This window comes from Phyllobates terribilis, unplaced genomic scaffold, assembly GCF_046119375.1.
Source record: "Phyllobates terribilis strain yellow unplaced genomic scaffold, ASM4611937v1 Scaffold_14__1_contigs__length_39327217, whole genome shotgun sequence".
Taxonomy (NCBI): Eukaryota; Metazoa; Chordata; class Amphibia; order Anura; family Dendrobatidae; genus Phyllobates; species Phyllobates terribilis.
The window spans coordinates 34051686-34075790 of NW_027362774.1; the positions used below are offsets into that span (position 1 = coordinate 34051686).

The following is a 24105-nucleotide window of genomic DNA, read 5'->3' on the forward strand; positions in this document are numbered from 1 at the left end:
CCGCACACAGCACCCGCACCACCAGACTGCACACATCGCCCGCACCACCAGACCGCACACAGCACCCGCACCACCAGACTGCACACATCGCCCGCACCACCAGACCGCACACAGCACCCGCACCACCAGACTGCACACAGCACCCGCACCACCAGACCGCACACAGCGCCTGCACCACCAGACTGCACACACCACCAGACCGCACACAGCGCCCGCACCAGCAGACCGCACACAGCACCCGCACCACCAGACCACACACAGCGCCCGCACCACCAGACCGCACACAACACCCGCACCACCAGACCGCACACAGCGTCTGCACCACCAGACTGCACACAGTGCCTGCACCACCAGACCGCACACAGCGCCTGCACCACCAGACCGCACACAGCGCCTGCACCACCAGACCGCACACAGCGCCTGCACCACCAGACCGCACACAGCGCCTGCACCACCAGACCGCACACAGCGCCTGCACCACCAGACCACACACAGCACCCGCACCACCAGACCACACACAGCACCCGCACCACCAGACCGCACACAGCACCAGACCGCACACAGCGCCTGCACCACCAGACCGCACACAGCACCTGCACCACCAGACCGCACACAGCACCCGCACCACCAGACCGCACACAGAGCCCGCACCACCAGACCGCACACAGCGCCTGCACCACCAGACTGCACACAGCGCCCGCACCACCAGACATCGCACAGCACCCGCACTGCCAGACCGCACACAGAGCCCGCACCGCCAGACCGCACACAGCGCACGCACCACCAGACCGCACACAGCGCCCGCACCACCAGACATCACACAGCACCCGCACCGCCAGACCACACACAGCGCCGGCAACACCAGACCGCACACAGCGCTTTTACCACCAGACCACACACAGCGCCGGCACCACCAGACCGCAGACAGCGCCCGCACCACCAGACCGCACACAGCGCCTGCACCACCAGACCACACACATCGCCCGCACCACCAGACCGCACACAGCGCCCGCACCACCAGACCGCACACAGCGCCCGCACCACCAGACCGCACACAGCGCCTGCACCACCAGACCACACACATCGCCCGCACCACCAGACCGCACACAGCGCCTGCACCACCAGACCACACACATCGCCCGCACCACCAGACCGCACACAGCGCCGGCACCACCAGACCGCACACATCGCCCGCACCACCAGACCGCACACAGCGCCTGCACCACCAGACCGCACACAGCGCCTGCACCACCAGACCACACACAACACCCGCACCACCAGACCGCACACAGCGTCTGCACCACCAGACCACACACAGCGCCCGCACCACCAGACCGCACACAACACCCGCACCACCAGACCGCACACAGCGTCTGCACCACCAGACTGCACACAGTGCCTGCACCACCAGACCGCACACAGCGCCTGCACCACCAGACCGCACACAGCGCCTGCACCACCAGACCGCACACAGCGCCTGCACCACCAGACCGCACACAGCGCCTGCACCACCAGACCACACACAGCACCCGCACCACCAGACCACACACAGCACCCGCACCACCAGACCGCACACAGCACCAGACCGCACACAGCGCCTGCACCACCAGACCGCACACAGCACCTGCACCACCAGACCGCACACAGCACCCGCACCACCAGACCGCACACAGAGCCCGCACCACCAGACCGCACACAGCGCCTGCACCACCAGACTGCACACAGCGCCCGCACCACCAGACATCGCACAGCACCCGCACTGCCAGACCGCACACAGAGCCCGCACCGCCAGACCGCACACAGCGCACGCACCACCAGACCGCACACAGCGCCCGCACCACCAGACATCACACAGCACCCGCACCGCCAGACCACACACAGCGCCGGCAACACCAGACTGCACACAGCGCTTTTACCACCAGACCACACACAGCGCCGGCACCACCAGACCGCAGACAGCGCCCGCACCACCAGACCGCACACAGCGCCTGCACCACCAGACCACACACATCGCCCGCACCACCAGACCGCACACAGCGCCCGCACCACCAGACCGCACACAGCGCCCGCACCACCAGACCGCACACAGCGCCTGCACCACCAGACCACACACATCGCCCGCACCACCAGACCGCACACAGCGCCTGCACCACCAGACCACACACATCGCCCGCACCACCAGACCGCACACAGCGCCGGCACCACCAGACCGCACACATCGCCCGCACCACCAGACCGCACACAGCGCCTGCACCACCAGACCGCACACAGCGCCTGCACCACCAGACCACACACATCGCCCGCACCACCAGACCACACACATCGCCCGCACCACCAGACCGCACACAGCGCCTGCACCACCAGACCGCACACAGCGCCTGCACCACCAGACCACACACATCGCCCGCACCACCAGACCGCACACAGCGCCCGCACCACCAGACCGCACACAGCGCCCGCACCACCAGACCACACACATCGCCCGCACCACCAGACCGCACACAGCGCCTGCACCACCAGACCACACACATCGCCCGCACCAACAGACCGCACACAGCGCCGGCACCACCAGACCGCACACATCGCCCGCACCACCAGACCACACACATCGCCCGCACCACCAGACCGCACACAGCGCCTGCACCACCAGACCGCACACAGCGCCTGCACCACCAGACCACACACATCGCCCGCACCACCAGACCGCACACAGCGCCTGCACCACCAGACCACACACATCGCCCGCACCACCAGACCACACACAGCGCCCGCACAACCAGACCGCACACAGCGCCCGCACCACCAGACCACACACATCGCCCGCACCACCAGACTGCAGACAGCGCCCGCACCACCAGCCTGCACACAGCGCCTGCACCACCAGACCACACAGATCGCCCGCACCACCAGACCGCACACAGCGCCCGCACCGCCAGACCGCACACAGCGCCTGCACCGCCAGACCGCACACAGCGCCTGCACCACCAGACCGCACACAGTGCCTGCACCACCAGACCGCACACAGTGCCTGCACCACCAGACCGCACACAGCGCCTGCACCACCAGACCGCACACAGCGCCTGCACCACCAGACCGCACACAGCACTTGCACCACCAGACCGCACACAGCGCCTGCACCACCAGACCGCACACAGCGCCTGCACAACCAGACCACACAGATCGCCCGCACCACCAGACCGCACACAGCGCCCGCACCGCCAGACCGCACACAGCGCCTGCACCGCCAGACCGCACACAGCGCCTGCACCACCAGACCGCACACAGCGCCTGCACCACCAGACCGCACACAGCGCCTGCACCACCAGACCGCACACAGCGCCTGCACCACCAGACCGCACACAGCGCCTGCACCACCAGACCGCACACAGCACCCGCACCACCAGAAAGGATACAGCGCCTGCACCACCAGACCGCACACAGCACCCGCACCACCAGAAAGCACACACCACCAGACTGCAGACAGCGCCTGCACCACCAGACCGCACACAGCACCCGCACCACCAGAAAGGACACAGCGCCTGCACCACCAGACCACACACAGCACCCGCACCACCAGAAAGCACACAGCGCCGGCAACACCAGACTGCACACAGCGCTTGTACCACCAGACCGCACACAGCGCCCGCACCACCAGACCGCACACACCACCAGACCACACACATCGCCCGCACCACCAGACCACACACAGCGCCTGCACCACCAGACCGCACACAGCGCCTGAACCACCAGACCGCACACAGCGCCTGCACCACCAGACTGCACACAGAGCGTGCACCACCAGACCGTACACACCACCAGACCGCACACAGCACCCGCACCACCAGACTGCACACATCGCCCGCACCACCAGACCGCACACAGCACCCGCACCACCAGACTGCACACAGCGCCTGCACCACCAGACCACACACATTGCCCGCACCACCAGACCGCACACAGCACCCGCACCACCAGACTACACACATCGCCCGCACCACCATACCGCACACAGCACCCGCACCACCAGACTGCACACAGCGCCTGCACCACCAGACCACACACATCGCCCGCACCACCAGACCGCACACAGCACCCGCACCACCAGACCGCACACAGCGCCTGCACCACCAGACTGCACACAGCACCCGCACCACCAGACCGCACACAGCGCCTGCACCACCAGACTGCACACACCACCAGACCGCACACAGCGCCTGCACCACCAGACTGCACACACCACCAGACCGCACACAGCACCCGCACCACCAGACCGCACACAGCACCCGCACCACCAGACCGCACACAGTGCCTGCACCACCAGACCACACACAGCACCCGCACCACCAGACCGCACACAGCGCCCGCACCACCAGACCGCACACAGCGCCCGCACCACCAGACCGCACACAGCGCCCGCACCACCAGACCGCACACAGCACCCGCACCACCAGACCGCACACAGCACCCGCACCACCAGACTGCACACAGCACCCGCACCACCAGACCGCACACAGCACCCGCACCACCAGACTGCACACAGCGCCTGCACCACCAGACCGCACACAGCGCCTGCACCACCAGACCGCACACAGCACCCGCACCACCAGACCGCACACAGCACCCGCACCACCAGACTGCACACAGCGCCTGCACCACCAGACCGCACACAGCGCCCGCACCGCCAGACCGCACACACCACCAGACTGCACACAGCGCCTGCACCACCAGACCGCACACAGCGTCCGCACCGCCAGACCGCACACACCACCAGACTGCACACAGCACCCGCACCACCAGACCGCACACAGCGCCCGCACCACCAGACCGCACACAGCGCCTGCACCACCAGACCACACACATCGCCCGCACCACCAGACCGCACACAGCGCCTGCACCACCAGACCACACACATCGCCCGCACCACCAGACCACACACAGCGCCCGCACCACCAGACCGCACACAGCGCCCGCACCACCAGACCACACACATCGCCCGCACCACCAGACTGCAGACAGCGTACGCACCACCAGACCGCACACAGCGCCTGCACCACCAGACCACACAGATCGCCCGCACCACCAGACCGCACACAGCGCCCACACCGCCAGACCGCACACAGCGCCTGCACCGCCAGACCGCACACAGCGCCTGCACCACCAGACCGCACACAGTGCCTGCACCACCAGACCGCACACAGTGCCTGCACCACCAGACCGCACACAGCGCCTGCACCACCAGACCGCACACAGCGCCTGCACCACCAGACCGCACACAGTGCCTGCACCACCAGACCGCACACAGCGCCCGCACCACCAGACCGCACACAGCGCCTGCACCACCAGACCACACAGATCGCCCGCACCACCAGACCGCACACAGCGCCCGCACCGCCAGACCGCACACAGCGCCTGCACCGCCAGACCGCACACAGCGCCTGCACCACCAGACCGCACACAGCGCCTGCACCACCAGACCGCACACAGCGCCTGCACCACCAGACCGCACACAGCGCCTGCACCACCAGACCGCACACAGCGCCTGCACCACCAGACCGCACACAGCGCCTGCACCACCAGACCGCACACAGCACCCGCACCACCAGAAAGGATACAGCGCCTGCACCACCAGACCGCACACAGCACCCGCACCACCAGAAAGCACACACCACCAGACTGCAGACAGCGCCTGCACCACCAGACCGCACACAGCACCCGCACCACCAGAAAGGACACAGCGCCTGCACCACCAGACCACACGCAGCACCCGCACCACCAGAAAGCACACAGCGCCGGCAACACCAGACTGCACACAGCGCTTGTACCACCAGACCGCACACAGCGCCCGCACCACCAGACCGCACACACCACCAGACTGCAGACAGCGCCCGCACCACCAGACCACACACAGCGCCTGCACCACCAGACCACACACATCGCCCGCACCACCAGACCGCACACAGCGCCTGCACCACCAGACCGCACACAGCGCCTGAACCACCAGACCGCACACAGCGCCTGCACCACCAGACTGCACACAGAGCGTGCACCACCAGACCGTACACACCACCAGACCGCACACAGCACCCGCACCACCAGACCACACACAGCGCCTGCACCACCAGACCACACACATTGCCCGCACCACCAGACCGCACACAGCACCCGCACCACCAGACTACACACATCGCCCGCACCACCATACCGCACACAGCACCCGCACCACCAGACTGCACACAGCGCCTGCACCACCAGACCACACACATCGCCCGCACCACCAGACCGCACACAGAGCGTGCACCACCAGACCACACACATCGCCTGCACCACCAGACTGCACACAGAGCGTGCACCACCAGACCGTACACACCACCAGACCGCACACAGCACCCGCACCACCAGACTGCACACATCGCCCGCACCACCAGACCGCACACAGCACCCGCACCACCAGACTGCACACAGCGCCTGCACCACCAGACCACACACATTGCCCGCACCACCAGACCGCACACAGCACCCGCACCACCAGACTACACACATCGCCCGCACCACCAGACCGCACACAGCACCCGCACCACCAGACTGCACACAGCGCCTGCACCACCAGACCGCACACATCGCCCGCACCACCAGACCGCACACAGCACCCGCACCACCAGACCGCACACAGCGCCTGCACCACCAGACCGCACACAGCACCCGCACCACCAGACTGCACACAGCGCCTGCACCACCAGACTGCACACAGCACCCGCACCACCAGACCGCACACAGCGCCTGCACCACCAGACTGCACACACCACCAGACCGCACACAGCGCCCGCACCACCAGACCGCACACAGCACCCGCACCACCAGACCGCACACAGCACCCGCACCACCAGACCGCACACAGCACCCGCACCACCAGACCGCACACAGCGTCTGCACCACCAGACTGCACACAGTGCCTGCACCACCAGACCGCACACAGCGCCTGCACCACCAGACCGCACACAGCGCCTGCACCACCAGACCGCACACAGCGCATGCAACAGCAGACCGCACACAGCGCCAGCACCACCAGACCGCACACAGCACCCGCACCACCAGACCGCACACAGCACCCGCACCACCAGACCGCACACAGCACCCGCACCACCAGACCGCACACAGCACCCGCACCACCAGACCGCACACAGCACCCGCACCACCAGACTGCACACAGCGCCTGCACCACCAGTCCGCACAGCGCCCGCACCGCCAGACCGCACACACCACCAGACTGCACACAGCGCCTGCACCACCAGACCGCACACAGCGTCCACACCGCCAGACCGCACACACCACCAGACTGCACACAGCACCCGCACCACCAGACCGCACACAGCGCCCGCACCACCAGACCGCACACAGCGCCCGCACCACCAGACCGCACACAGCGCCTGCACCACCAGACCGCACACAGCGCCTGCACCACCAGACCGCACACAGCACCCGCACCACCAGACCGCACACAGCGCCTGCACCACCAGACTGCACACAGCGCCTGCACCACCAGACTGCACACAGCGCCTGCACCACCAGACCGCACACAGCGCCCGCACCACCAGACCGCACACAGCGCCTGCACCACCAGACCGCACACAGCACCTGCACCACCAGACCGCACACAGCACCCGCACCACCAGACCGCACACAGCGCCTGCACCACCAGACCGCACACAGCACCTGCACCACCAGACCGCACACAGCACCCGCACCACCAGAAAGCACACAGCGCCTGCACCACCAGACCGCACACAGCGCCTGCACCACCAGACCGCACACAGCACCCGCACCACCAGACCGCACACAGCGCCTGCACCACCAGACTGCATACAGCGCCTGCACCACCAGACCGCACACAGCGCCTGCACCACCAGACTGCACACAGCGCCTGCACCACCAGACCGCACATAGCGTCCGCACCGCCAGACCGCACACAGCACCAGACTGCACATAGCGCCCGCACCACCAGACCGCACACAGCGGCCGCACCACCAGACCGCACACAGCACCCGCACCACCAGACAGCACACAGCACCCGCACCACCAGACTGCACACAGTGCCTGCACCATCAGACCGCACACAGCGCCCGCACCACCAGACCGCACACAGCGCCCGCACCACCAGACCGCACACAGCGCCTGCACCACCAGACTGCACACAGCACCTGCACCACCAGACCGCACACAGCGCCTGCACCACCAGACCGCACACAGCGCATGCAACAGCAGACCGCACACAGCGCCAGCACCACCAGACTGCACACAGCGCCCGCACCACCAGACTACATACAGCGCCTGCACCACCAGACCGCACACAGCACCCGCACCACCAGACCGCACACAGCACCAGACTGCACACAGCGCCCGCACCACCAGACTACATACAGCGCCTGCACCACCAGACCGCACACAGCACCCGCACCACCAGACCGCACACAGCACCAGACTACATACAGCGCCCGCACCACCAGACCGCACACAGCACACACACCACCAGACCGCACACACCACCAGACTGCAGACAGCGCCCGCACCGCCAGACAGCGCCTGCACCATCAGACCGCACACAGCGCCCGCACCACCAGACCACACACAGCACCCGCACCACCAGACCGCTCACACCACCAGATTGCACACAGCGCCTGCACCACCAGACCACACACATCGCCCGCACCACCACACTGCACACAGCGCCCGCACCACCAGACCGCACACAGCGCCCGCACCACCAGACCGCACACACCACCAGACCGCACACAGCGCCTGCACCACCAGACCGCACACAGCGCCTGCACCACCAGACCGCATACAGCGCCCGCACCACCAGACCACACACAGCGCCTGCACCACCAGACCGCACACAGCGCCCGCACCACCAGACCACACACATCACCAGACCGCACACAGCGCCTGCACCACTAGACCGCACACACCACCAGACCGCACACAGCGCCTGCACCACCAGACCGCACACAGCGCCCGCACCACCAGACCGCACACACCACCAGACCGCACACAGCGCCTGCACCACCAGACCGCACACACCACCAGACCGCACACAGCGCCTGCACCACCAGACCGCACACAGCGCCCGCACCACCAGACTGCACACAGCGCCCGCACCACCAGACCGCACACACCACCAGACCGCACACACCACCAGACCGCACACAGCACCAGACTGCACACAGCGCCCGCACCACCAGACCGCACACAGCGCCTGCACCACCAGACTGCACACAGCACCTGCACCACGAGACCGCACACAGCGCATGCAACAGCAGACCGCACACAGCACCTGCACCACCAGACCACACACAGCACCTGCACCACCAGACCACACACAGCGCCAGCACCACCAGACTGCACACAGCGCCCGCACCACCAGACCGCACACAGCACCAGACTGCACACAGCGCCCGCACCACCAGACCGCACACAGCACCAGACTGCACACAGCGCCTGCACCACCAGACCGCACACAGCACCCGCACCACCAGACCGCACACAGCACCAGACTGCACACAGCGCCCGCACCACCAGACTACATACAGCGCCCGCACCACCAGACCGCACACAGCACACACACCACCAGACCGCACACACCACCAGACTGCAGACAGCGCCCGCACCGCCAGACAGCACACAGCGCCTGCACCATCAGACCGCACACAGCTCCCGCACCACCAGACCACACACAGCGCCCGCACCACCAGACCACACACAGCACCCGCACCACCAGACCGCTCACACCACCAGACTGCAGACAGCGCCTGCTCCACCAGATTGCACACAGCGCCTGCACCACCAGACCACACACATCGCCCGCACCACCAGACCGCACACAGCGCCTGCACCACCAGATCGCACACAGCGCCCGCATCACCAGACCGCACACAGCGCCCGCACCACCAGACCGCACACACCACCAGACCGCACACAGCGCCTGCACCACCAGACCGCATACAGCGCCCGCACCATCAGACCACACACAGCGCCCGCACCACCAGACCGCACACAGCACCCGCACCACCAGAAAGCACACACCACCAGACCGCACACAGCGCCTGCACCACCAGACCGCACACACCACCAGACCGCACACAGCGCCTGCACCACCAGACCGCACACACCACCAGACCGCACACAGCGCCCGCACCCCCAGACCGCACACACCACCAGACCGCACACAGCGCCTGCACCACCAGACCGCACACAGCGCCTGCACCACCAGACCGCACACAGCGCCTGCACCACCAGACCGCACACAGCGCCCGCACCACCAGACCGCACACACCACCAGACCGCACACAGCGCCTGCACCACCAGACCGCACACAGCGCCCGCACCATCAGACCACACACAGCGCCCGCACCACCAGACCGCACACACCACCAGACCGCACACAGCGCCTGCACCACCAGACCGCACACACCACCAGACTGCACACAGCGCCCGCACCACCAGACCACACACACCACCAGACCGCACACAGCGCCCGCACCACCAGACCGCACACACCACCAGACCGCACACAGCGCCCGCACCACCAGACCACACACACCACCAGACCGCACACAGCGCCTGCACCACCAGACCGCACACAGCGCCCGCACCACCAGACCGCACACAGCACCAGACCGCACACAGCGCCCGCACCACCAGACCGCACACACCACCAGACCACACACAGCGCCTGCACCACCAGACCGCACACAGCGCCTGCACCACCAGACCGCACACAGCGCCTGCACCACCAGACCGCACACAGCGCCCGCACCACCAGACCGCACACACCACCAGACCGCACACAGCGCCTGCACCACCAGACCGCACACACCACCAGACCGCACACAGCATCCGGACCACAAGATCGCACACAGCGCCTGTGTGGCACCCCAGGGGTCTGGTTACCACAGTAATAGAGATATTATGTCTGAGAGCAAGTGGGAGGTTTCTCTGGTCAGAAGCCCTAAGCATGCAACACGGCCCACCCAGACCTGGGAGGGGAGGAATCTGCCCTTATAAACTGGGTCTGGGGCGGGATTGGTGAGTGAAGTCCCAGACAGAGACGCAGTCAGGTCTGGAGGACAGCAGACACAGGGAGAGTTACAACAGGAGCTCTGTAGGAGCAGGAGCGAGTGCCAGAGGCTGGAAGCTAGAAAGCTCGCCTTGGCTGAAGACACTAAACCCGGACACGGAGTCCGAGGCTGTGGGGACATCCAGGTCCAGCAGCAGAATCCAACCGACAGGGGATTCCATGTCCTCTGGCCTTAGAAGCCCGGAGGCTCAGTCACAAGCAAAGGACCAGCACCGCCATCGTGAAGCGGAGGCTAACGGAAGGCCCCAAGTCACCGGCCATACGGGTGAGCACCACACCGTATACTCAGGGACGTGGGCTACTTCTACCCGCATAGAGCAAGGTAGCCAGGAAAGAGTGCAGATAGTCGGGGAGGCCTACAACTCCACCTGGCCAGGGGAGATCCTGCTTGCTCACAGACTGACCAGGCCTCTACTGCTAACCAGTACTCCCGGGAGGGTCTGCTTTATACCATCAGTAAAGACCCTGAACTGCACCACACGTCTCTGTGTTTCATCGCCGCACCAGCACCATTACTACTGGGACGCTCACACCATCACTCCCATCATCCACACTATCTGCCCTGAGGCAATACTTCTCCCGTGGGGAGTTATCCCATACTCGGCTGCGCAAATTACATCAGCCTCAGCGGTCGGCAGCGCAGCGGCGGTCCCCACTGACCGCAATCCACGGGTGGCGTAGTCGGACATTGTTATTACCTAAGACTGCCACTGGTTTGACCGCCCTGGGCACGGACCGGGTCACCGCCACGGAGGACTACAACCCCCAGCGATCCGGCTCCGGGTATCCCCCTGCACAGCACTGGCCCAGGGGGCGCGTCACCTGCACCACCAGACCGCACACAGCGCCTGCACCACCAGACCGCACACAGCGCCTGCACCACCAGACCACACACACCACCAGACCGCACACAGCGCCTGCACCACCAGACCGCACACAGCGCCTGCACCACCAGACCGCACACAGCGCCTGCACCACCAGACTGCACACAGCACCCGCACCACCAGACCGCACACAGCGCCTGCACCACCAGACCACACACACCACCAGACCGCACACAGCGCCTGCACCACCAGACCGCACACAGCGCCTGCACCACCAGACCGCACACAGCGCCTAATATAGGAGCGCTCAGTACCTGTGGGATCATGTATCCAAACTCCTGATTATTGACCCCGACAATGAAGGGAACGGGGGTCACGTCGCCGTCAGTCAGCAGCTCCAGCGGCGTTCTGTGAAGAAACCTCCCGTCAACACGTCCAGCGAAATACAGGCGACCCTGCGAGCGAGGAAATAAAGGACTATAGTGTATCGCATCACCGGCCGATCCGGCAGCCGCCATCACTGCGGCAAGGAGAGCAAGTAATACGGAGCCCGCACCAGGGAGCCGGAGAGCGCCGACATCTCATCCTCAGTCTTATTCCGCAGACAATCCAGGAGCAAAGCCGAATCACAGGAAGAAGCGGAACTGACAACCTGAAGAAACAAGGGGCATGTGAGTATATACAGGCCGAGATCAGCGGTGACATCACTGAGAATGCCGCCTATCCATCACCAGAGATCAGCGGTGACATCACTGAGAATGCCTCCTATCCATCACTAGAGATCAGGGTGACATCACTGAGAATGCCACCTATCCATCACCAGAGATCAGCGGTGACATCACTGAGAATGCCGCCTATCCATCACCAGAGATCAGCGGTGACATCACTGAGAATGCCTCCTATCCATCACCAGAGATCAGCGGTGACATCACTGAGAATGCCGCCTATCCATCACCAGAGATCAGAGGTGACATCACTGAGAATGCCGCCTATCCATCACTAGAGATCAGTAGTGACATCACTGAGAATGCCTCCTATCCATCACTAGAGATCAGAGGTGATATCACTGAGAATGCCTCCTATCCGTCACCAGAGATCAGAGGTGACATCACTGAGAATGCCTCCTATCCATCACCAGAGATCAGCGGTGACATCACTGAGAATGCCGCCTATCCATCACCAGAGATCAGCGGTGACATCACTGAGAATGCCGCCTATCCATCACTAGAGATCAGCGGTGACATCACTGAGAATGCCTCCTATCCATCACCAGAGATCAGCGGTGACATCACTGAGAATGCCGCCTATCCATCACCAGAGATCAGAGGTGACATCACTGAGAATGCCTCCTATCCATCACCAGAGATCAGAGGTGACATCACTGAGAATGCCTCCTATCCATCACCAGAGATCAGCAGTGACATCACTGAGAATGCCGCCTATCCATCACTAGAGATCAGCGGTGACATCACTGAGAATGCCTCCTATCCATCACTAGAGATCAGAGGTGACATCACTGAGAATGCCGCCTATCCATCACCAGAGATCAGAGGTGACATCACTGAGAATGCCTCCTATCCATCACTAGAGATCAGCGGTGACATCACTGAGAATGCCTCCTATCCATCACCAGAGATCAGCAGTGACATCACTGAGAATGCCGCCTATCCATCACTAGAGATCAGCGGTGACATCACTGAGAATGCCTCCTATCCATCACTAGAGATCAGAGGTGACATCACTGAGAATGCCGCCTATCCATCACTAGAGATCAGCGGTGATATCACTGAGAATGCCGCCTGTCCATCACCAGAGATCAGCGGTGACATCACTGAGAATGCCGCCTATCCATCACCAGAGATCAGCGGTGACATCACTGAGAATGCCACCTATCCATCACCAGAGATCAGAGGTGACATCACTGAGAATGCCTCCTATCCATCACTAGAGATCAGCGGTGACATCACTGAGAATGCCGCCTATCCATCACTAGAGATCAGCGGTGACATCACTGAGAATGCCACCTATCCATCACCAGAGATCAGAGGTGACATCACTGAGAATGCCGCCTATCCATCACCAGAGATCAGCAGTGACATCACTGAGAATGCCTCCTATCCATCACCAGAGATCAGCGGTGACATCACTGAGAATGCCTCCTATCCATCACTAGAGATCAGCGGTGACATCACTGAGAATGCCGCCTATCCATCACCAGAGATCAGCGGTGACATCACTGAGAATGCCTCCTATCCATCACTAGAGATCAGCGGTGACATCACTGAGAATGCCTCCTATCCATCACTAGAGATCAGCAGTGACATCACTGAGAATGCCTCCTATCCATCACCAGAGATCAGCGGTGACATCACTGAGAATGCCGCCTATCCATCACCAGAGATCAGCGGTGACATCACTGAGAATGCCGCCTATCCATCACTAGAGATCAGCAGTGACATCACTGAGAATGCCTCCTATCCATCACCAGAGATCAGCAGTGACATCACTGAGAATGCCGCCTATCCATCACTAGAGATCAGCAGTGACATCACTGAGAATGCCACCTATCCATCACTAGAGATCAGCAGTGACATCACTGAGAATGCCTCCTATCCATCACCAGAGATCAGCAGTGACATCACTGAGAATGCCGCCTATCCATCACTAGAGATCAGCAGTGACATCACTGAGAATGCCACCTATCCATCACTAGAGATCAGCAGTGACATCACTGAGAATGCCTCCTATCCATCACCAGAGATCAGCAGTGACATCACTGAGAATGCCTCCTATCCATCACCAGAGATCAGCGGTGACATCACTGAGAATGCCTCCTATCCATCACTAGAGATCAGCAGTGACATCACTGAGAATGCCTCCTATCCATCACTAGAGATCAGCGGTGACATCACTGAGAATGCCTCCTATCCATCACTAGAGATCAGCAGTGACATCACTGAGAATGCCTCCTATCCATCACTAGAGATCAGCGGTGACATCACTGAGAATGCCGCCTATCCATCACCAGAGATCAGAGGTGACATCACTGAGAATGCCGCCTATCCATCACCAGAGATCAGCGGTGACATCACTGAGAATGCCTCCTATCCATCACTAGAGATCAGCGGTGACATCACTGAGAATGCCTCCTATCCATCACTGGAGATCAGCGGTGACATCACTGAGAATGCCGCCTATCCATCACCAGAGATCAGAGGTGACATCACTGAGAATGCCTCCTATCCATCACTGGAGATCAGCGGTGACATCACTGAGAATGCCGCCTATCCATCACCAGAGATCAGAGGTGACATCACTGAGAATGCCGCCTATCCATCACCAGAGATCAGCGGTGACATCACTGAGAATGCCTCCTATCCATCACTAGAGATCAGCGGTGACATCACTGAGAATGCCTCCTATCCATCACTGGAGATCAGCGGTGACATCACTGAGAATGCCGCCTATCCATCACTAGAGATCAGAGGTGACATCACTGAGAATGCCTCCTATCCATCACCAGAGATCAGCGGTGACATCACTGAGAATGCCTCCTATCCATCACTAGAGATCAGAGGTGACATCACTGAGAATGCCTCCTATCCATCACCAGAGATCAGCGGTGACATCACTGAGAATGCCTCCTATCCATCACTAGAGATCAGCGGTGACATCACTGAGAATGCCTCCTATCCATCACCAGAGATCAGCGGTGACATCACTGAGAATGCCTCCTATCCATCACTAGAGATCAGAGGTGACATCACTGAGAATGCCTCCTATCCATCACTGGAGATCAGCGGTGACATCACTGAGAATGCCGCCTATCCATCACTAGAGATCAGAGGTGACATCACTGAGAATGCCGCCTATCCATCACTAGAGATCAGAGGTGACATCACTGAGAATGCCGCCTATCCATCACTGGAGATCAGCGGTGACATCACTGAGAATGCCGCCTATCCATCACCGGAGATCAGCGGTGACATCACTGAGAATGCCTCCTATCCATCACCAGAGATCAGCGGTGACATCACTGAGAATGCCTCCTATCCATCACTAGAGATCAGCGGTGACATCACTGAGAATGCCTCCTATCCATCACCAGAGATCAGCGGTGACATCACTGAGAATGCCGCCTATCCATCACTAGAGATCAGAGGTGACATCACTGAGAATGCCTCCTATCCATCACTGGAGATCAGCGGTGACATCACTGAGAATGCCGCCTATCCATCACTAGAGATCAGAGGTGACATCACTGAGAATGCCGCCTATCCATCACTAGAGATCAGAGGTGACATCACTGAGAATGCCGCCTATCCATCACTAGAGATCAGCGGTGACATCACTGAGAATGCCGCCTATCCATCACCAGAGATCAGCGGTGACATCACTGAGAATGCCTCCTATCCATCACTAGAGATCAGCGGTGACATCACTGAGAATGCCGCCTATCCATCACTAGAGATCAGAGGTGACATCACTGAGAATGCCTCCTATCCATCACCAGAGATCAGAGGTGACATCACTGAGAATGCCGCCTATCCATCACCAGAGATCAGCGGTGACATCACTGAGAATGCCGCCTATCCATCACCAGAGATCAGCGGTGACATCACTGAGAATGCCTCCTATCCATCACTAGAGATTAGCGGTGACATCACTGAGAATGCCACCTATCCATCACTAGAGATCAGAGGTGACATCACTGAGAATGCCTCCTATCCATCACTAGAGATCAGCGGTGACATCACTGAGAATGCCGCCTATCCATCACCAGAGATCAGAGGTGACATCACTGAGAATGCCTCCTATCCATCACTAGAGATCAGCGGTGACATCACTGAGAATGCCGCCTATCCATCACTAGAGATCAGCGGTGACATCACTGAGAATGCCGCCTATCCATCACTAGAGATCAGAGGTGACATCACTGAGAATGCCTCCTATCCATCACTAGAGATTAGCGGTGACATCACTGAGAATGCCGCCTATCCATCACTAGAGATCAGAGGTGACATCACTGAGAATGCCTCCTATCCATCACTAGAGATTAGCGGTGACATCACTGAGAATGCCGCCTATCCATCACCAGAGATCAGCAGTGACATCACTGAGAATGTCTCCTATCCATCACCAGAGATCAGCGGTGACATCACTGAGAATGCCTCCTATCCATCACCAGAGATCAGCGGTGACATCACTGAGAATGCCTCCTATCCATCACCAGAGATCAGCGGTGACATCACTGAGAATGCCTCCTATCCATCACTAGAGATCAGCGGTGACATCACTGAGAATGCCGCCTATCCATCACTAGAGATCAGAGGTGACATCACTGAGAATGCCTCCTATCCATCACTAGAGATCAGCGGTGACATCACTGAGAATGCCTCCTATCCATCACTAGAGATTAGCGGTGACATCACTGAGAATGCCGCCTATCCATCACCAGAGATCAGCGGTGACATCACTGAGAACGCCGCCTATCCATCACTAGAGATCAGAGGTGACATCACTGAGAACGCCGCCTATCCATCACTAGAGATCAGAGGTGACATCACTGAGAATGCCTCCTATCCATCACTAGAGATCAGAGGTGACATCACTGAGAATGCCTCCTACCCATCACCAGAGATCAGAGGTGACATCACTGAGAATGCCTCCTATCCATCACTAGAGATCAGCGGTGACATCACTGAGAATGCCTCCTATCCATCACTAGAGATCAGCGGTGACATCACTGAGAATGCCGCCTATCCATCACTAGAGATCAGCGGTGACATCACTGAGAATGCCTCCTATCCATCACCAGAGATCAGCAGTGACATCACTGAGAATGCCTCCTATCCATCACTAGAGATCAGCGGTGACATCACTGAGAATGCCGCCTATCCATCACTAGAGATCAGCGGTGACATCACTGAGAATGCCTCCTATCCATCACCAGAGATCAGCAGTGACATCACTGAGAATGCCTCCTATCCATCACTAGAGATCAGCGGTGACATCACTGAGAATGCCTCCTATCCATCACTAGAGATCAGTGGTGACATCACTGAGAATGCCTCCTATCCATCACTAGAGATCAGCGGTGACATCACTGAGAATGCCTCCTATCCATCACCAGAGATCAGCGGTGACATCACTGAGAATGCCTCCTATCCATCACTAGAGATCAGCGGTGACATCACTGAGAATGCCTCCTATCCATCACTAGAGATCAGCGGTGACATCACTGAGAATGCCGCCTATCCATCACTAGAGATCAGCGGTGACATCACTGAGAATGCCTCCTATCCATCACCAGAGATCAGCGGTGACATCACTGAGAATGCCTCCTATCCATCACTAGAGATCAGCGGTGACATCACTGAGAATGCCTCCTATCCATCACTAGAGATCAGCGGTGACATCACTGAGAATGCCTCCTATCCATCACTAGAGATCAGCGGTGACATCACTGAGAATGCCTCCTATCCATCACCAGAGATCAGCGGTGACATCACTGAGAATGCCTCCTATCCATCACTAGAGATCAGCGGTGACATCACTGAGAATGCCTCCTATCCATCACTAGAGATCAGCGGTGACATCACTGAGAATGCCTCCTATCCATCACCAGAGATCAGAGGTGACATCACTGAGAATGCCTCCTATCCATCACCAGACATCAGCGGTGACATCACTGAGAATGCCGCCTATCCATCACTAGAGATCAGAGGTGACATCACTGAGAATGCCGCCTATCCATCACCAGAGATCAGCGGTGACATCACTGAGAATGCCGCCTATCCATCACTAGAGATCAGAGGTGACATCACTGAGAATGCCTCCTATCCATCACTAGAGATCAGCGGTGACATCACTGAGAATGCCGCCTATCCATCACCAGAGATCAGCGGTGACATCACTGACAATGCCGCCTATCCATCACTAGAGATCAGCGGTGACATCACTGAGAATGCCTCCTATCCATCACTAGAGATCAGAGGTGACATCACTGAGAATGCCGCCTATCCATCACCAGAGATCAGCGGTGACATCACTGAGAATGCCGCCTATCCATCACTAGAGATCAGAGGTGACATCACTGAGAATGCCGCCTATCCATCACCAGAGATCAGCGGTGACATCACTGAGAATGCCTCCTATCCATCACTAGAGATCAGCGGTGACATCACTGAGAATGCCTCCTATCCATCACTGGAGATCAGCGGTGACATCACTGAGAATGCCGCCTATCCATCACTAGAGATCAGAGGTGACATCACTGAGAATGCCGCCTATCCATCACCAGAGATCAGCGGTGACATCACTGAGAATGCCGCCTATCCATCACTAGAGATCAGAGGTGACATCACTGAGAATGCCTCCTATCCATCACCAGAGATCAGAGGTGACATCACTGAGAATGCCGCCTATCCATCACCAGAGATCAGCGGTGACATCACTGAGAATGCCGCCTATCCATCACCAGAGATCAGCGGTGACATCACTGAGAATGCCGCCTATCCATCACCAGAGATCAGCGGTGACATCACTGAGAATGCCTCCTATCCATCACTAGAGATTAGCGGTGACATCACTGAGAATGCCACCTATCCATCACTAGAGATCAGAGGTGACATCACTGAGAACGCCGCCTATCCATCACTAGAGATCAGAGGTGACATCACTGAGAATGCCTCCTATCCATCACCAGAGATCAGAGGTGACATCACTGAGAATGCCGCCTATCCATCACTAGAGATCAGAGGTGACATCACTGAGAATGCCTCCTATCCATCACTAGAGATCAGCGGTGACATCACTGAGAATGCCTCCTATCCATCACCAGAGATCAGTGCTGACATCACTGAGAATGCCTCCTATCCATCACTAGAGATTAGCGGTGACATCACTGAGAATGCCACCTATCCATCACCAGAGATCAGTGCTGACATCACTGAGAATGCCTCCTATCCATCACTAGAGATTAGCGGTGACATCACTGAGAATGCCGCCTATCCATCACTAGAGATCAGAGGTGACATCACTGAGAATGCCTCCTATCCATCACTAGAGATTAGCGGTGACATCACTGAGAATGCCACCTATCCATCACTAGAGATCAGAGGTGACATCACTGAGAACGCCGCCTATCCATCACTAGAGATTAGCGGTGACATCACTGAGAATGCCACCTATCCATCACTAGAGATCAGAGGTGACATCACTGAGAATGCCTCCTATCCATCACTAGAGATTAGCGGTGACATCACTGAGAATGCCACCTATCCATCACTAGAGATCAGAGGTGACATCACTGAGAATGCCGCCTATCCATCACTAGAGATCAGCGGTGACATCACTGAGAATGCCACCTATCCATCACTAGAGATCAGAGGTGACATCACTGAGAATGCCTCCTATCCATCACCAGAGATCAGAGGTGACATCACTGAGAATGCCTCCTATCCATCACTAGAGATCAGAGGTGACATCACTGAGAATGCCGCCTATCCATCACTAGAGATCAGAGGTGACATCACTGAGAATGCCTCCTATCCATCACCAGAGATGAGCGGTGACATCACTGAGAATGCCGCCTATCCATCACTAGAGATCAGAGGTGACATCACTGAGAATGCCTCCTATCCATCACTAGAGATCAGAGGTGACATCACTGAGAATGCCGCCTATCCATCACTAGAGATCAGCGGTGACATCACTGAGAATGCCTCCTATCCATCACTAGAGATCAGAGGTGACATCACTGAGAATGCCGCCTATCCATCACCAGAGATCAGAGGTGACATCACTGAGAATGCCTCCTATCCATCACTAGAGATCAGCGGTGACATCACTGAGAATGCCGCCTATCCATCACTAGAGATCAGCGGTGACATCACTGAGAATGCCGCCTATCCATCACCAGAGATCAGCAGTGACATCACTGAGAATGCCTCCTATCCATCACTAGAGATCAGAGGTGACATCACTGAGAATGCCACCTATCCATCACTAGAGATCAGAGGTGACATCACTGAGAATGCCGCCTATCCATCACTAGAGATCAGCGGTGACATCACTGAGAATGCCGCCTATCCATCACTAGAGATCAGCGGTGACATCACTGAGAATGCCGCCTATCCATCACCAGAGATCAGAGGTGACATCACTGAGAATGCCGCCTATCCATCACCAGAGATCAGAGGTGACATCACTGAGAATGCCACCTATCCATCACTAGAGATCAGCGGTGACATCACTGAGAATGCCTCCTATCCATCACCAGAGATCAGCGGTGACATCACTGAGAATGCCGCCTATCCATCACTAGAGATCAGCAGTGACATCACTGAGAATGCCTCCTATCCATCACCAGAGATCAGCGGTGACATCACTGAGAATGCCTCCTATCCATCACCAGAGATCAGAGGTGACATCACTGAGAATGCCGCCTATCCATCACCAGAGATCAGCAGTGACATCACTGAGAATGCCTCCTATCCATCACTAGAGATCAGCAGTGACATCACTGAGAATGCCTCCTATCCATCACTAGAGATCAGCGGTGACATCACTGAGAATGCCTCCTATCCATCACCAGAGATCAGCGGTGACATCACTGAGAATGCCGCCTATCCATCACCAGAGATCAGCAGTGACATCACTGAGAATGCCTCCTATCCATCACCAGAGATCAGCGGTGACATCACTGAGAATGCCTCCTATCCATCACTAGAGATCAGCAGTGACATCACTGAGAATGCCTCCTATCCATCACCAGAGATCAGCGGTGACATCACTGAGAATGCCGCCTATCCATCACTAGAGATCAGCGGTGACATCACTGAGAATGCCGCCTATCCATCACTAGAGATCAGCGGTGACATCACTGAGAATGCCGCCTATCCATCACCAGAGATCAGCGGTGACATCACTGAGAATGCCGCCTATCCATCACTAGAGATCAGCGGTGACATCACTGAGAATGCCTCCTATCCATCACTAGAGATCAGCGGTGACATCACTGAGAATGCCTCCTATCCATCACTAGAGATCAGCGGTGACATCACTGAGAATGCCTCCTATCCATCACTAGAGATCAGTGGTGACATCACTGAGAATGCCGCCTATCCATCACTAGAGATCAGCGGTGACATCACTGAGAATGCCGCCTATCCATCACCAGAGATCAGCGGTGACATCACTGAGAATGCCGCCTATCCATCACCAGAGATCAGAGGTGACATCACTGAGAATGCCTCCTATCCATCACTAGAGATCAGCAGTGACATCACTGAGAATGCCACCTATCCATCACTAGAGATCAGCGGTGACATCACTGAGAATGCCTCCTATCCATCACCAGAGATCAGAGGTGACATCACTGAGAATGCCGCCTATCCATCACTAGAGATCAGCGGTGACATCACTGAGAATGCCTCCTATCCATCACCAGAGATCAGAGGTGACATCACTGAGAATGCCTCCTATCCATCACCAGAGATCAGAGGTGACATCACTGAGAATGCCTCCTATCCATCACCAGAGATCAGAGGTGACATCACTGAGAATGCCTCCTATCCATCACTAGAGATCAGCGGTGACATCACTGAGAATGCCTCCTATCCATCACCAGAGATCAGAGGTGACATCACTGAGAATGCCTCCTATCCATCACCAGAGATCAGCGGTGACATCACTGAGAATGCCTCCTATCCATCACTAGAGATCAGAGGTGACATCACTGAGAATGCCTCCTATCCATCACTAGAGATCAGCGGTGACATCACTGAGAATGCCTCCTATCCATCACTAGAGATCAGAGGTGACATCACTGAGAATGCCTCCTATCCATCACCAGAGATCAGCGGTGACATCACTGAGAATGCCGCCTATCCATCACCAGAGATCAGCGGTGACATCACTGAGAATGCCTCCTATCCATCACTAGAGATCAGAGGTGACATCACTGAGAATGCCTCCTATCCATCACCAGAGATCAGAGGTGACATCACTGAGAATGCCTCCTATCCATCACTAGAGATCAGCGGTGACATCACTGAGAATGCCTCCTATCCATCACCAGAGATCAGAGGTGACATCACTGAGAATGCCTCCTATCCATCACTAGAGATCAGAGGTGACATCACTGAGAATGCCTCCTATCCATCACCAGAGATCAGCGGTGACATCACTGAGAATGCCGCCTATCCATCACCAGAGATCAGCGGTGACATCACTGAGAATGCCGCCTATCCATCACCAGAGATCAGCGGTGACATCACTGAGAATGCCGCCTATCCATCACCAGAGATCAGCGGTGACATCACTGAGAATGCCTCCTATCCATCACTAGAGATCAGCGGTGACATCACTGAGAATGCCGCCTATCCATCACTAGAGATCAGAGGTGACATCACTGAGAATGCCGCCTATCCATCACCAGAGATCAGCGGTGACATCACTGAGAATGCCTCCTATCCATCACCAGAGATCAGCAGTGACATCACTGAGAATGCCGCCTATCCATCACTAGAGATCAGCGGTGACATCACTGAGAATGCCTCCTATCCATCACTAGAGATCAGAGGTGACATCACTGAGAATGCCTCCTATCCATCACCAGAGATCAGCAGTGACATCACTGAGAATGCCTCCTATCCATCACTAGAGATCAGAGGTGACATCACTGAGAATGCCTCCTATCCATCACCAGAGATCAGCAGTGACATCACTGAGAATGCCTCCTATCCATCACTAGAGATCAGCGGTGACATCACTGAGAATGCCTCCTATCCATCACCAGAGATCAGCAGTGACATCACTGAGAATGCCGCCTATCCATCACTAGAGATCAGAGGTGACATCACTGAGAATGCCTCCTATCCATCACCAGAGATCAGTGGTGACATCACTGAGAATGCCTCCTATCCATCACTAGAGATCAGCGGTGACATCACTGAGAATGCCTCCTATCCATCACTAGAGATCAGCGGTGACATCACTGAGAATGCCTCCTATCCATCACCAGAGATCAGAGGTGACATCACTGAGAATGCCTCCTATCCATCACCAGAGATCAGCGGTGACATCACTGAGAATGCCGCCTATCCATCACTAGAGATCAGAGGTGACATCACTGAGAATGCCGCC

At 58.4% G+C, this 24105-nt stretch overlaps 1 protein-coding gene across 1 annotated transcript in view; it reads right to left on the reverse strand.

The window, feature by feature from the left end:
* LOC141175902 (cocaine esterase-like) overlaps positions 1 to 24105 on the reverse strand; it is a 271706-nt gene that overhangs the window by 61566 nt on the left and 186035 nt on the right. The window contains exons 7-8 of the mRNA XM_073659894.1: positions 12512 to 12607; positions 12270 to 12410 (exon numbers count right to left, since the gene is read on the reverse strand). Of these exons, the coding sequence (XP_073515995.1) occupies positions 12270 to 12410; positions 12512 to 12607 (237 nt within the window). The remainder of the gene's footprint in view (positions 1 to 12269; positions 12411 to 12511; positions 12608 to 24105) is intronic.